The sequence below is a fragment of the Falco peregrinus genome, chromosome 5 (assembly GCF_023634155.1).
Source record: "Falco peregrinus isolate bFalPer1 chromosome 5, bFalPer1.pri, whole genome shotgun sequence".
NCBI lineage: Eukaryota > Metazoa > Chordata > Aves > Falconiformes > Falconidae > Falco > Falco peregrinus.
This window is the reverse complement of record NC_073725.1, coordinates 59405737-59422287: the sequence shown is the minus strand read 5'-3', so window position 1 is coordinate 59422287 and position 16551 is coordinate 59405737. Positions and strand designations below refer to the sequence as shown.

The window sequence follows — 16551 nt, the reverse complement described above, 5'->3', positions numbered from 1 at the left end:
TGGTGCCACACATGGTTTAAAGCTGCTGTTTATAATAACCAGGACACGTAACTCTAATTTATGTTCATGGTTAAAATTAAAAACCTGATCCAGATCATCATTTGGTATGTCGGAATTCAGTACCAAGAAAATAACAAGCTGTAGAAATTTGGGAGATGAAATTAAGGGCCTTGTCAGAGTGGTTTAATCACGTATGGAAAAGTGCTGCTAGCTAACTGATACTCGAGCCTGTGCAGAAACCAGAGCTTGTAACAAGATCCAAGATACTCTTTGGAAGACCTCAGTATACTTCCTTAGTGAAGACACACAGAGCTCCTTCCCCAAACCCAGCCCACGTATTTAAGGAGTGTTATTACATGCGTTACTTTTTGAACGTGTGCTCAAGGTCTTATGTTTTAATCAGAGAACTGCTCACTGTTTAAATATTTCCTCCACAACCTCATGCCAGAAGGGGTTGTTGCTGCATGCCTATGTTTAGTGACTCACACCGATAATACTTAGAGGGGGAGAAAAAAAAGTTGCCCGTAAATAAAGTGTCAGTACAACTTTATAACCGGTATCATCCTTCCAGTGTGTTCTGAGTGTCAAAGAGGCAGAGCAAATTGAGTTGTCCGGTGCTGGGTCGTGTAGGTTACCTGGACATGTAGGAGAGGGGCAGCTGCATGTCAGCTGGTTTACAGCTGGATTTGGGGGTCGATGTTGCGTACTAGAAGACGTGGACTTGAACCTGGCGCTCTGCTTGAATGCTAATGACTAGCAGTTTGCCGTACTGTGATGGCGATGAGTAATCTGCCTAGGCAAAACTCACATGTTCTTCACGTCATGAAGTCATCTTAGTATTGTTGGTTGCTTTGTTTCAGGTGCCTGTGCAGTCCTGGTTTGATGACATGACAGACACAGAGCTGCTAGATCTTATTCCTTTCTTTGAAGGACTAAGCAAAGAGGAAGAAGTTTACAGTATGCTTCATAAACTCTGCAACAGGTAGCCCTTAACTTTGACTGACTTCTGCTACTAGATTGCAGTTGCTAGAGGCTGTCTCCATCTTTTTCAGCTCTTTCAAATGTAAGCTTTGGGGAAGTCGCCCCTGTCAGAAGTGCTACTCTTGATCTTCCTGTTACATTGGACACGAAGGACAATCATGAGTGATGCTATTAAGCCTTGAGAAGCCTGACTCCTAAGGTCATGTGTTCAGACTACTTTTTTAAAGGAAAACAAAAAACAAAAAAAAAGAAGCTATTTTAAATGGGACTCTTTTAATGAATTTCATAAATGGACATCTTTTACTGGATCAGCTTTTCTTAAAACATGCCAAAAAAAGAAGCTTGTATTTCAGCAGTTGAATTTCTCTCCCTTTCTTCCCCTCCCACTATGCAGACAATTTTACCCCCTGCTTAGAGCAGTTGACCTGACTCTGAATTTTTTCTTACAGAATGAAGTGCCTTTTTGAATGTTATTTTAAGATAAAAATTCATTTTTGTATAAGACGTATTTCCAGACATCTTTTAGTCTTGTATTGTCTAAATGCTTTAAAAGGAAAAAGGAAAAATTTTATAGAGCACTGTAATATATAACAAAGGAAAAAGTTGAAACAAAGATGCTGGGTTCCTGTCTCCACAATGACATTAAGTTGTATTACATTTTGTCATGCTCAGAAGGTTGAAGCGTTTGTGGGAGGGGTGATTTGGGTTAATTACATGGTTGTTTCACTGATATGATTTTGGGCACAGTTTTGAACGTATCTGCAGTTGTTTGAGTATTAGGGAATGATGGAATTGAGAAAATAAGGTGGCTAATAGATCTAAAGCACCTTTTAGTCTAGACAGATGAAGTTCTATTGTCTCTGCTTACGCACAACTGCCATGCCTCTCGTTTTTTGGAAAACCATTATCTTGGGAGAATGGGGAGGAGATCTATTTATTAGTTTAAGATTCTTTTCTTAAAAAAAACCCCATCTGGGTAAGCTGGATCTGTATTGAGCTGTTTGGAGTACTTTTTTCTTTTAATTGCTGCTACTGTATACTCACCAAATGGAGTTGACCATCGGCTGTTATACTGTTTTTGCCACTGTGCCTGTGCTATGAAACATTTTCTGTAAGCTGCAAACTTGGGCAATAAATAAAATGCAGGCTTCATAACCCACCCCTATGTATTAATCCTATGGTATCTGATATACCAGAGAACTCATTTAAAGGTGACCTGTAAAGGTTATTTAAAAAAAAAAAAATTCAATTGGGATGAAGCCCTCTCCTTTCTTTGTTATATAAAAATGCACAAAGTATTTTTCCCACATCTCTGGTTTGTATTTCTTTTTCCCCAGCGTGTAAGGTACAGATGGGGAGCTTTATTGAGTCTCACTAGAAGGGCAGATGTTACTAGCCTAGCCTAAAATTGGTCCTCTGGCTTTGGAGCTGAGTCATTCTCATCTCTAAATCTGAGAACCTGCTTAGCATCTTCTGTAGTGTCATAGGTACCCTTTCAAAAGGATTAACGTTTAAATAGATTAAGCCTTTGAAGAACAAGGCACACCTCTTTTTTTTTTTTTTTTTTTTTTCCCTTTCCAGTGTCACCTTTTAATTACCTGCACCAGAAATCTACAAACAGAAAAATTACAGCTATGTTAGCTGTCATCAGAGAAGACTAAATAGACTAGTTGGTGCTTCTAATTAGCCTAGCACTAAATTCTGAATGGTAGATCCCCTTGGCCTTTTTCATTTTTTTTCTCAAAAAGTCTTGATGACTTGGAAAAAAATTTTGGAATGGACTTGGATCGTCATCCTTGTCTAAAACATTGGTGAAGCAGCTTAACAAATTCCTTCATAGAAGGGCAGGCCAGCCTACGCAGGCAGTGAGTAGGTTGTCATAGGTGCAGTATAAAACTGAAAGATGACTTGTCCCCTCGCAGTGCAGCTGTGCGCCAGCTGCTGACTGTGCCGGGTAGCGAGGGATGTTGGAGGCAGTCCCGTGACACTCGTGAGTCTGTACGGCATCACCGTTTTGTTTTCTTACCAGTTGGCATTACCTTAGTACTGTATAATTCTGTGCCACAACAAAAGACAAAAACTGTCAAATTAAAAAAAATAAAAATTCAAAAAAACCTGTGTTGGTAAAAAAAAAAAAAAAAAGACGTATGGATTCTGGTTAGTCCATTAACGTTTACTTTCAGTTTAAGATTGTTTAATTTTGTATTTGACTTCAGAGTAATGAAACTGTAAGCTGCCAAAAAGTTGTTCTCTGAGCAGTATTTTCAACTGTGTTTGTAGCTTCTGGGCTTCAGATGCAGTTTGCAGGGAAGTATTCAGGTTGTAGTTAGTTGTGCAGGTATGATAGAAATGGCTGAAAAAATTCAAAGACTTTTTCGCTAGCATTAGACCAAACAATCTTCTAATTAGACAATAAATGACCCCACCGAGACATTACCATTTGATGGTTGTGACCTGTTGTACGAGATGAACCATGTCATTAGTTCGCATTTATAAAAGCAGCGATTTCATGAACCAGTTGCCTTAAGTCTGTGAATGAATGTTGATTATTAAAGTGTCTTGTATTGTTTTAAAATCCACATATAATGGACAACTGAACTTCTGCACCAGCTTCTGGAAGAACGGTTCTGATGATGTTCTGTGCAACCATTCTTGTTCTGTAGTGTTTATTTTGGCTCTTGAAATCCACGAGTTTAAAAATAAACAACCAACTTTATTTTAACATAGTACAGCGTTAAAATGGTACTTGGTGACAATACAAAGGCAAAACACAACAGTTTTGATCTCTGCTAGTATCTTAAGAGTGTTTTCTATAACTTTTGATGGAAAAGTTATTTATTTATTTTTTAAACTCACTCCCATTGAAATAAAACTTGGAGTGCTCTGCAGTCAGGTTTGGACTTGCCTGGGTACTCAAATTTGGCCAAAGGGATCAAACTGTCGTACTTGTTTATTTTGATGCGCTATCATCGTACTTGAAATTTCAAGTGTTAAGTTTGCGTGAATATACATACGCTATATATTTAGAGTTTCTAGATTTTAACAAAGCAATATAGTTCTGTCCATAAAGTCAGATAATGAGTGGAATGTTTGTAAAATTTGTAATACGGGTATTTGATTGTATTTTAAATACAAGATTTTAAAAATCAAAATAGGAAAAAAATACTACTTTCGTACATCTCTTGCATATTTTGAAGTGCAGTTAATGCATGCAGGTCACCAGGGCGGTTGTTAAACCCTGGTTTTCAGTTCTGTTTCTGGATATTACAGAAGCATTAAATAGTCTTTTCCAGTTGGTCATTCTGTTCAGCTAAAGAAATGCTGCCTGGCCTGAAGTTCTGTTGTCCTTTTTATGTCGGGCTAAAAAAGGTTCTTTGCCTGTATAGGTATTTTTAAATTAAGCTGTAAGGCAGAATGCCTTAGATTCTTGAAATTCAACTGAAGTGTTACGATTAAATTGCCGTTTGTAAACTAGGGCTGTGCGCAGAATACTTGTTAACCACCAGGAAGCGTGGCAGGTTGTGAATGGAAGGTCGTAGCAAATGTACAATATTGCTGTGTTCATTTAGGTAGCTTTGGAAGAATAATCTGTCTATTTGTTTTGCCCTTTAATCTTTTTTAAACAGCAAAGTTGTACCTGGAAGAAACTCAGCACCTGAAGAGATTTGGTTATCAGTGTATGCAATCACTTTATCACAGCATGATTTGATTAGACTGGTTGGGGACAATAAAGTATCTAAATGACACTGGTGTGTACTGATGTTGCAGCTCTTGAAATTTCAGTGTAAAAAAAAAATCTGTAGCTCTCTAATTTACAAACACATAATCCTATGTTTTACAGATTCTTTTTAAACTAATAAAACACAGTACCGCACAGCCCTATTTGTAAAACAAAAACAAGTTTGTGCCTCTGATTTCCAAGGTGCTGTGATGTTATGCCTTTGTGGGGCGGGGAGGGCAGGTGAGACTTGCGTGGGGCAATTGCTTAAAAATCTCTGGGCTAACTATGCAAAACCAGCTGTCACTTTTCTGTTTCACATTATATTGTAAAAATCCAGCTGACTCTCTTTCTTTCTTGTTAAAGATCTATTGGGAGCTTCTTAACAGAGGAGTAAGCAATGGAAATGTTTCTTTTTTCTTTTTTTTTTTTTTTCCTAATAATGGAGCTGTTTACACTTTAATGCAATGAACAATCCAGCGATACTTGAGAAACACTACAGATACCATATGAGTGTTTTCAGGAGAGAGAAGTGTTGTCAATCAGGTATTGAATGGTTTCTTTACTGTCACAAATAAAAAAAATTTAACAATATAGTTACTTGTGCATGTAATACTTCTCTGGGAAAAATAACTTCTGCACTTCTTCAGTAATAGTCGCTGCCCTAGTTTGACAGGGACTTTATTCCTGCTATTGCATATCCGTGTTAGCTAGTAAAATCACCCATCTCTGTTCCACTCTCCTCCTCCTCTCCTCTTTTTAAGTCATGTATAGGACTCCTCATTGACTGCCCTGGCACCTGCTTGTGCAAACAGAGCTGATGAACTACTGATGAACTCTGCTAAATAAATTGGTGGTGACTCTTGCAGATGTTCCAGCTATTTAGATCTCTTGGATGAGATCATACAATAATTTGTTCAAGTCTCAAAGCTGTGTGACTTCTTTTGAAGGGCTTACTTCAGCTACTTGAATAGCTGTTCTTAAAATCACTGCCGTGTCCAAATGAATATCTGAATAAAACACTTTATTTGGTTGGAAACTCTATTTTGGGACTTTTTATCTGACACAGTAAGACTTGGGCAGAGCCGTCCTTTCTAGGAAAAGGCACATACTATTAATGCTTTATGAGCAGAAAACCTCAGGCCTGTTAGAATAAGCAGCTGGCTCAAGATAACACATTAGTTGCAATTAAAAATATTTTTTTAGTTATTCCTGTAATCAGTTGGAATTACCTGGACTGCCTGTACTTTGTACTGGTGGGTTGGGGGTTTTGATCTATTTTAATTTTTAGGTTGGTTTTTTTGTTTTGTTTTAGTTTTACGAGTCTCCCTAGCTGCTACTTAGCATAAAGATGCCTTTCTTTCACTCGGTAAAACAAGTATTTCGAAACTCATAAAACAGCTCTTTTATAGTGGTGAGAAAGGTACTGTTTTTCTATCCTGACTGATTGAAACTGTCTGCAAAACTGAATACATGATAGTCTATATACATATATGCCTTCCAATATTTTTTTCCCCTTTTTTATTGTGTTCTGACTCAGAAGGAAAGCCAACCGCTCTGAAATTCCCTGCAAGGTGGGATAGGGCTCTTCCAGGTGGGCTGCAGCTCCAGGGGACCCTGCAGTCTGCAGCAGTTTTCCTGGCAAGCGACCTTCGCCTTCCAGATTTCCCACCAACCCAGCTATGCTGGCAGGAGACCAGGTGAAGTTCTCCTGGACTCCTCTGTTGGTTCTGCTGCCGCTACTGGAAAATAAATTATCTTTGGGTATAAAATATATTGGTTTGGACAGATTGGCAAACTCTAAACTTGAAAAGCATCCAGGTGTGTTTTGTTTCAAGCCTTCTCAAGTGCTGTTGGGAAGGGCACAGCGCTGAGGAGCAGGCTGTCCTCTAATTGCCTAATGCCGCCGTTAATCAGCATTTCTGAAGCACAGGACATACACAAACATCTTAGTCTTAATGAGAGATCGATTCGACTCCGTGAAGTAGGTCCGCATCTGCAATTACACACCTTCCCAAAGAGCAATTTAACAAGGGTAGAGTTGGTCATCGCTGAAAGCAGCAGCAACCTGGATTTTGGAGGTGCTGGCTGTGTCTGTGTCGCTGTGCCCCCGGACCCTGGTGGAGCCCGTGCTGCAATCGTACCTCCCACCGCTCCTCTGTGCAACTGGCATCATTACATTTTGCAACCGCCTTTTAATTTTCGGGATGTAAACACGTTTGATCGGGATGTAAATTGCAGGAAAATGCTGGACAAAGAAACGCAGCTGGCACCCCTCAGCCTTGGCCACCGCCCCGGGCTGGACTGCAGCTAGGACAAGGCTGTTGCTACCTGAAGGTGAACAGAGGAGTCACCGTTAAGCCAGAAACATGTCACCCCCTCTGAGAGCCACTGTTCTTCCAGAGAATGAGGGTTGATCGTTTTGTTCATACAAACGCCATGTACACCACCCGTGAATTCCCAGCATTTCAATAAATGTTGCACTCAAAGAGTCTGAGGGTTGTTGGAGGAGTTACTGGCTTGAAAATGGGTTCTTTGTCAGATTTTAATGAGCTTTTGTGGTGAAAACCAAATTTCTTTACAGTGTAACTTTGTGATGATTTTTTTCATGCTTTGATTCAGTTTGACAATAAACTATCTGTGTTATTTTTTTCATCCTCTTCATGTCTGATAATGCATATAGCTGAGGTCCGCTCCCAGAAACGCCCCTTTCCCAACACATGCCATTCTCCGGGGGAGGGAAGCAAGGACTGTGTAGCATCAAGTCAGAAAGTTCTCCTCATTCCATTCCTGTCCCAACTTTTTGGACTAGCTGGGATATAATAAGGATTAAAGCCTTGACCGCTAACCATCAAGGGCTTCTTCCTCTACCAGCGTATTTGGGTGGGTGGTTTCAGTTCCTGCTCGCTCTTGTTGACTTGCTGGGATTTGAGTAGCACGATCTTGCGTCTTCCAAAGCCACTGAAGCCCGTCTGTAACCTGGCGGCGAGGAAGGGGCATGATCTTGGATCCTGGGTGGGGGTAGGGTGGTGGGAGACAACAGATGATAGGGTCTGGTGGGGTTTCCTCTGCAACCCTGGTGCAGGTCCTGCGTAGTCCCTCTCGTGGCATTCAGGCACCTGCCAAAGCAGAAGGTCGCTTCCATACCCGGCCACCCTCGGTGCGCTGGGGTGGGCGGGGGCATGTGGAGCAGGAGACACGCTGGTCACGGTCGCCAGTCACCGCGTTTCCCTCCAGGCTGCGCTGGCATCTGCCTCTGTAGCTTGGCAGTCAGTGCCTGTCGTCAGAACATCCCTCGGCAGGTGACCTGATCCTGGCCTTGGGTTAACCAGTGACAACCAGTGTACAGTCAGACAATGCTTAGACCTGAAGCAAGCTGGAGGGAACTGGGGGAGCTGCCTGTGACTTGACTTGAGTCAGTTCAAGGTGACCTTGTGCAGCTGCTTTTCATCTGGCAGGTGTGTCCGAGTCGGGTCTCCAGACAGCAGCATCTAAGCGTTGTGCTGAAGAAGTTTGGTGTAAGCTAAGCACGTGCTAGCAGATTAACCCACAGAAATAGGAAATGTTTTTAATAGGAAAGTCATTTTATAACTGGTTTTAGAATTTTTTTTTTCTAATGTCTACCTAATCACCTGGTTACTACGTGCCATACTATGAGAGGCTGAGACCCGTAGATACATAGAAAAATGTATGTGTGTTTATGCACCTAAAGTTTTCAGGGATAATATGTCTTGGGCCATTTTGCTCCTTCATGAGTAAAAGCATTGATGGGAAGAAAAGTGGAAGATGCGAGACCTGAGCCCGTTTCTAGCCACACGCTGTGTAAGAGTAGGGCTAAGACTGAGAACACACAGCTCCTGCCCTTGGCTCTGCATCACGGGGCTGTGTAGCTCCATAACCCTTAATTTTCCTTTTATCTCTAAATAGCGAGTAGAGCCTTGATCTCGTCTGAATCCTCTGTAACACAGCTTAGTGATTCAGTAAGGCGGTTTCGGGTGGGTAACGGTTCACTGCCCGATCCCTAATCTGCTGAATAGATCTTGAGCTGGTAACTGGAGGGATATGGGCAAATACTTGGGATGATGATGGTTGCAGTTGGAAAATGCTTGGGCCGTTGCATCCCGGAGAGGAGGATGAGCAGGCAGGAAGGGTGGGAGCTGTGGGAGGAGTGGGGTGACCTTGTGGCTCCGGACTGTGGTAGGCCAGGCTGTGGTGGGGTCCGGCGGTGGGTGCACTTGGCTTTTATACACCCCTGATGACAGTTTATGAAAATGGAGAGGGTTTCAGAGGCTGGGGCCATGCAGGGCTCGGTCGCACCACGAGATGGTGCAGCGGTGCAGCACTGGCTTTTAAAGGCACCTAAAGGAAAGCTTAAAAGACGTTATCTCAAGTAAAAGCATCACCATAACTCTGGTAGCTGAATCCCCTGCCAGGCTTGCACTCCACAGGTCCACAGATAACCTCTTCCTTCGGTTAAAAAAAAATATCTCTCAGTATTTCAGAAGCAATTTCTTCATTTGCCCAAGGACTGCTGAGTTCCCTTTGCAAAAGGAACTGGTGGCTCCACAACCCAAGGCAGGGCAGGCAAGTATTCACGGTAATTTTAGTTGCTGATTATGAAAATGCAGAAATGTATGATCAACACGTGAAAAATAACGAGGGCAATCTTCACTGAACAAATAAATAGTTGAGTTCAAATTGAACGTCCTTACGCTTTCCTAGAATGGTAATCCCATTTATTTTTCTCCAAGATCTTTGCTGTTAACCATCTTCTTCCTCCTTTTTAAAGCAGCGTCATTGTAACTTGTTTGGGATTTGGCTGAAGTGCAGCAGGAAAACTGTGGACAAATGTTAAGTCTCCAGGAGGGGAAGGAAAAAAAAAAAAAAAAAAAAAAAGAAGGAAACCTGGTGCCAAGCTGGCCGGTGCGCCTCCTCCGCTTCCCTGCGGACACGCGTGCGCTGAGCCCTGCGCGCTGGGACCGAGCCAGCCTGCGGAACTGGGGGACGCAGCCGGCCAGGACAGGGCTTGGGGCTGGGCCAGGAAGGCTGCACCTGCCGGGGAACGGACCACGCTGGCAGGGCTGCATCTCCCCCGCAGTTAGCGCATCGTCCGGTGCCATGTGCCCAACGCGCTGCCAACTGATGAGAGAAGGTGGGTTTGCAGCCTGTAAGCCCCCCTTGCAGCTCATCTCTGTGGGTTTCTGCTCTCATTGCATTGACAGTTGCCTGTTCCTTCCCACCTGGAAGAACCTGCCCTATGAGGAAAGACTGAAGGAGTTGGATCTCTTCAGCCTGGAGAAGACAAGGTTCAGGGTGGACCTCATCACAGCATTCCAGTAATTAAAAGGTGGCTACAAAATGTATGGAGGCTTTTCACAAGGAGTCATTGAGAATATGGTGGGCAATGGGTACAAGCTGCACCAGGAGAGGTTTTATCTTGACATACAAAAGAAAATTTTTATGTTGAGAACAGGCAATCACAGGAACAACCTCCCCAGGGACATGGTGGAGTGATTCTCCGTTGCTGGGGGGTTTCAAGATGTGACAGGACAGGGGGCTAGATCACCTCACCTAGGCTTCCCTTCCCACGAAAGGTTGGACCAGATGATCTTTCAAGGTCCCTTCCGACCTGAGCTGTTCTTTGATTCTACAGTTCCCACGTGGCTTCTTCCACCTCCTGGCTGACTGTCCCCAGGGATGGGGTGGCCACATGTCCTGGTGAAGGAGGAGGGCTTTGTGGCTCCAGCAGCTGATGAAGATCCATCCAACCAGGGTATCACCCCCAGCTCTGCTATAAACCCTCCAGCCTACCTTGGACACGCTATTTGCTTCCGGCTCCGTTGTTCCCCTTCTTTTGTTCCTTCTTTTAGAGGAATGAACAGGTTTCCCTGAGAGTTGGTTGTTTTATTTCTCTAAGTACAAAACATCTGGATTGGAAGGCGTGCTAAACCCCTCGCAATCCTGCTCCTCATTAATTCTGAGGAGCAAAACTGCCCTTTTCATTCAGTCAGAATATTTTTATTTTGCACATACTGCCATTTGATAAGAGAAGGAGCGTTACTAGAAGGGCATTCACAAATGAGAACACATGGGGCCAAGACATGCTGATGGGTGTTTGCAGACACACATGGGAGAAGCAAACCCTGTCTGGCTTCACCAGGGAATATGATGCACCACGGGGTGATTCGTTTGTGTTTAACCTGAAGGTTAATTCATCCTCTTACAGCCGTCTGAATTTTTCAACAAGACTCTCAGCTGTAGCCCTGAATACATGTTTTGATATAAGCTGCCCTTGCAAAGAGTGAAAAAGGTCGTTCTTGTGGATTTAAATAAGCACTGCAGGTTCTCCTGCCTTCCCATGGTGAGGGGGAGGCTGCCTTGAAAGTTAAATCCCAAGCCTGGGATCCATGCCTGAGCCTAATTCCTGGCTTTTCTAGGTGACAGCTTTGCCTGTCGTGGGCAGCCTCTAGCTGCCCGGGGCCCTGGGGGTGCTGGAGCAGAAGGGATGATGCTGCAAGTAACACCTGCATCCCTGTTAGCAAAACAAAGATGTTCTCTGTGCTCCAAAAAAATCAGATTCTGAGCAAACGCATACTCCCCATGAGATGCAGAATGAAGGTGCGACTCGATTAATGTAACCCAGCCAATACAGAGAATTTAAATTAAAAGGAAAAAAATTCCTTGGGAGGTGTCTCCCAGCCTTTCCAGTGATGTACCAGTACCAGGGAAAAGGTCAGGCTCCAGTGAATGACTTGATGTTAAACATGGCTCCCATCTCTCCAGGATCCTGTTTCTCGGTTCCCTGGATGCTGTTGGGGCACAGGCGCTTACCACCGTCACTCCAATGGAAAGGAAGGAAATTACCCGAGTTCCCATTGTCCAAGGGGTAAAAAAAACCCCATAAATAATATGTTTTCTTATATCTTCTGTAAAGGCTGAGGCCACGTGCCATTGGACTCCATATCACCCTGGCTCAAATCCGTACTTTGGGAGCTGGGGGATAAATGCTTTTAATTTGCCTACGGTGACTCAGCTACAGGCAGCAAAGGGAACCGGTTTTTCTGGCTGCTTTAGATTTTCTAAATTTCAGCTTTACAGAAAATCAAGTTCTTCTTTTAACTTCTTCATAACCAGGTTGTCAGCTCTGGTGCTTTCTTACTATGTATTTTAAAACCATGAATTTGATGTGGTCTCTGACAGGCTGGATTGCATGGGCACCGGGTTTGTGTCCTCTCACCCATTTTTAGGGAGCTCACCGAGATGGGTATCAGCTCCACCCTGGAAACAGAAGGCTGAAGCAGGGGCACTAATGAGCATAATAGCGGGTTCCCTTCCCTAATACCTTTTTCAGCTTTAGAGCAGATATCCCCTGAGAACTATTGCATGATATTAGTGAAGCAGATACGGGATCATTATGAACTTCCATAATTAAAGAGAAAGGCAGCTCATCCTCCAGTGAGACGAGGCGTTTGGTAAGTGCACAGAAGTGCTTTAGCAAATGAAGTGGTTCAGGATCTGAGGAAACTTAACCCAGAGGGAAGTGAAACACAGGTTAGCTGCCGAGATTGTCAGCAGGATGAGAAATGGTTTATAGGTCTCTGCCTTCAGAGGAGCAGAACGCAGGCACCGTTTCATGTTCCTCGGCTCCATCAAGGGGCAAGGTACCCATTTTACAGATGGGAAGTGGAGGTGGAGGAGGGAGAGGGAGAGGCTACCCCAGATCACATAGGTGACCTGTGGCAGAGCTTCTGGGTCCCCTGTGTCCCACCCCATGGGACACGATGTTGTCTCCCCAGGTATCTTGTGAGCCCACACACTCACTGCCGAGGTGCTCACAGCTGCACGGGCTGTGAGTGATGAAATACCGCCAGTCTTTACTGGACGGAGGCGTGTTTGATTTCTCAGTCCATACAGGCCCGCAGCCCAAACCACCTAGCCCTGGCTGGGGGAGGAAGGACACCTCCAACTGCAGGCAACCCTTCTCTATCTCCACAGGAGAGCATCACCCTTTTGGCCCTGCAGCACACCTCTCAGCCCCTGGGATGTTTGCTGTGGTGTGGGGCCAGACTGGCTACAAGAAACCACATCCAATGCACTGGCCTATGCCGCAATAAAGTGGGACTGCAGAGGGACGAGTATTCTTAAAAACCTCATCTTGCTTGCAGCTCTACATCCTGCCATTGCATCAGCTTTGCTTTGGTTCTGAGTCGCCCAGGCTGTGCTCACAGCCAAGTGCTAGAACAGCTTGGGTTTGCTGATCAAAATAAATTGTTTGCATCCTGTTAGAAAACCACAAACTATCTCCTGTCTCTGCTTCCCCACAGGTAATCAACTCCACCTCCAACATCACCTCGAGGTGGCCCATCCACCAGCCTTTATAAGCCTCCCATCACTTGCCTCACGGTAGGGACTTGCTCTTGATGAATTATTTTGAGCAGAAGCTGGAAATGTGGAGCAGCAGCACTATGTCTGGAGTAAACCCAGGTTGTGAATGAGCCTTAGCTGTAGCTTACAAAATTATCAGTAGTTACAAATACAATAGTTAAGGTGAAAGTTGCTGTAGGGAAGCATCTCTCCTGCAAAAGGAGAGGGCTAACAGGCGTGACATGAGATCTAGCAGCTTGTTTGGATGGAGTGGGGGGATGCGTGTTTGCTCCCAGAGACTTCTAGCTTCAGTCTGGGATGTCAGAGGTTTCACTGCAGGGAGGAGATCCCGCCTGCCATGGCACTGCTGAGAAAACCCTGCCAGGGAAGGTGTGATGTGGAGCCAGATTTTCTGTGCCATGACCTCCCACCGCTGCACTCCACGCTCTGGAGAGCTGGTTCTTCTGTAACGATGGCAATTGGAGCCTGGCGACAGGGCTCTGAGTTGCTTTTTTAAATGCCAATCTTTTATCAAAACAAACTGCAAAGTTAGCAATTTCTACAGACTTTCTGCTCCCCTCTCCTGTGTCATGGCCAGCTGTAAAGCAACGAAAAAATGTCACATTTTGTAATAGCACTTTCAAAGTTCAAAACAGTTCTGTAATCATTATTCCCCCCCCCCTTTTTTTCCCCCCCTTAAATGTGCAACAGCTCTAGCCTAATTACTTGTATCTTTTATCAGCCCCGAGAGCTGCTCTGAGGACTGTTACGAATGAGCTGCACTACCGTAATGGAAGTAACAGAGATATGGGGAAACAAAGGCTGCAGCACTGGCGAGCTGCGTTTGGCCTCAGAGCAGTCGGTTCTAACTGGCTTGCTGGCCTGAACCACTGCTCAACGGAAAGAAGTGGAGAGAGATGCTGATTTCTAACTAGTCCCAGTCCAAGTCTGTAACTTGCGGAAAGGCACGGTCCTGTTTTCCTAAATATCTGTTGGGAGCTTATCCTGATGCTCTATTTACAATTGCACAGTGGCAAGGCAGGAGGGGAGAGTGACGTTATCAGGCTGAGGTGGGTGGGAGGATGGGAAGCACAAGCTGTCAGGTACCAGAGCTGCCTTCAGATCTACAACAGAGGCAGGAACTTCAAAGCGCTTCAACAAAATGCTAGCTGTCTGAGTTGGAAAACATGCAAGATCGGGAAAAATAACATCAGGTGCTTTTTGCTGGGAAAAATGATCGTGGGAAAAGTCACCCTCATCGCTGGTCAGTCCAAATCATTGGGTGGCAATGGGCAAAAAGTTGTATCCTCTTGAGGTCAGTGTTTTCCCTGCTGTTATCTGCTCCAGGCGATGTTTGTCTCCATCAGTCGCCTGTCCAGAGGTACGTAACATAGCTTTGCTCATCCTTCAGCTCCCCCAGCCTGATCCGAAGCACATTGCTTACAGGAAATTTGAGCAAAAATTGCTTTAGTCATGCCCAAAGCCCCATGGAAAGAACTAAACCCTCCTGTCTCAAAGCCATCTCCTTAAGCTCACTGGGCTTGGTGGTACTTCCCAAAGATCATTTCTTAATGCAGTTTTCCCCAGGGAGAACCCTTTCCCCGCATGGTTTTGGTTACTGCGTTGAGTGAATCGAATCACCAGGCTAGGGGAAGATAAGAGAGGCACTCTTTTAAACACCGCTGTTATTTTAAGGAAGCTCCGTGCAAAATTACGTTACAGTCAATGGGGCTGTGGCTAGTCACACCTGACTGATGGTCTCCCAGGCGAACCAGGGAAGTGGCATGGGTGATGGGTGTCTGAAGCCATGGAGAAGCAACCTGCAGTTCAAACACCATAAGGAGTAGAGGTGAGTTTTCCTGGTGATGATTAAAATTAGAGATGTGAGCAGGGAGATCTCCCTGCATGATAAATCCAAGCAGATCAAATGCATAGAGACCAGAGAACAGCATCGTAAGAAGCCGTGCTGCAGAAAGAGAGCAGGGAGATGGGGTCCAGATCATTTACACCAGGCTTCAGAAGAAAAAACAACCACAAGTTTTAAAAAAACAAACCATTGCCAACAAAAAAAAAAAAAAAAGAAAGAAAAAAGAAAAAGAAAGTCTAATTCAAGGAATATATTCAAAAGGGGAGAAAGGAGAGGTATGTTAACTCTGGGAAATAATTGCTGCTGTTCTACTGGTGCTGGAGAGACTTTGCTGGGAGCTGTGGTCAGTGCCCGTGTGCTCTAAGGCAGAAGTTTTGAAGTGGGCTGGGAGAGCACTGGGAGGGGAATACAGAAAGCATAGCACAGAGAGCAGCACACAGAGAGGTTCTAGAAGAGAGAGAAGGTTGTTGTCAGGATAAATGCCTGGGTTTCAGCAGGATGCCAGATTTCTGTCACATTGAGAAGGTGGCTTAATTTAAAAAAAAACCTAAAATATTTCAGCAGAGTATTAGGACTACTACACAGCTACTTCCTGGCTATAAGAGTGCATGATGCTGTTGTACTAGATGACTGTTGTGGGTCCCTTCAGACTGAACTTTCTCTCCTCTCCTCTCCTCTCCTCCCCTCCCCTCCCCTCCCCTCCCCTCCCCCCTGCCCTGTGTGGCCTCTTCAGGATGCTTCACACTTCCTATTTCCCTTGTGTGAGTGGGGACACCCCTCACCTAGACAGAGCATGCACCCCACGACCATCACCGTGCTGCAGGTGATGCTTCTTTCCCTTGACCACCAAAGCATCTCTGGGACCACAAGGCATCATGCGCTTCTGTAGCTGGGATCTCTGTAGCTACGTTTCTGTAGCGTCTGCAGCTGGGATTTTCTGGCATGAATGTATCTGGACTTATCATCAAAAGCAAGTGTTGAGAAAGCTCCCAGTGGCCAGGCAGGATGCTGATCTGCTGCTGCTTGGCTTTCAGGGAGCATGAGGTGCAAATCACCCCAGAAAAATTGCATTAGGGGAGCCTCCGGGAAGTGTAATCCAGCTGGGAAGGCTGGTTTAGGAGAGAAAGGGGATGTAAGGCAATAGCGTCAAGCCTACATCATGGGAGCTCTGAAGTATTTTGGAGTTTGGCTGAAACGGCCGAGAGCTGGGGTGTGGGTTTTTATCGAATAACTGCTTCTTTCTGGCTAAAGTGGAAAACATTCCTGAGAAATCTTTAATTTGTCAGTCGTTCATGCAAAACAGCAAATCTGGGCCATGCGCTCCCTATGTGTAAAGTGCGGTCCCTTTAAAATGGCAGGTCCTTTGCTCCACGGGCAGGTTGTGGAGCAGCAGCCCCTGCGCCTCATGCAGCTGCCATGGCCAGTGCCGGCAGAGCTGTGCGAACACGCTCACTGCGCTGCCGACTGCTCTCCTGCGCCTTCCCTCGCACTGCCTGGAACTTGGAAACTAGTCCATCCCCTTCAGATCCCCTCCCTTGCCTGGTTCCTGGCCTTCAGTGCGTTAGAGATGGGCTTTTCCCTTGTGGGACTGGAAAATGATTCATCCACCAGCCCAGGAATG

At 44.9% G+C, this 16551-nt stretch overlaps 1 protein-coding gene across 4 annotated transcripts in view; it reads left to right on the top strand.

Annotated features, from left to right (window-relative positions):
- CTDSPL (CTD small phosphatase like) overlaps nucleotides 1-7354 on the top strand; it is an 84705-nt gene extending 77351 nt beyond the window's left edge. For all 4 annotated transcript variants that reach the window (XM_005240961.4, XM_027791744.2, XM_005240962.3 and 1 more), the window contains one exon: nucleotides 861-7354. In XM_005240961.4, the coding sequence (XP_005241018.1) occupies nucleotides 861-986 (126 nt within the window). In that variant the 3' untranslated portion in view covers nucleotides 987-7354. The remainder of the gene's footprint in view (nucleotides 1-860) is intronic.
- The last annotated feature ends 9197 nt before the right edge of the window (nucleotides 7355-16551 follow it).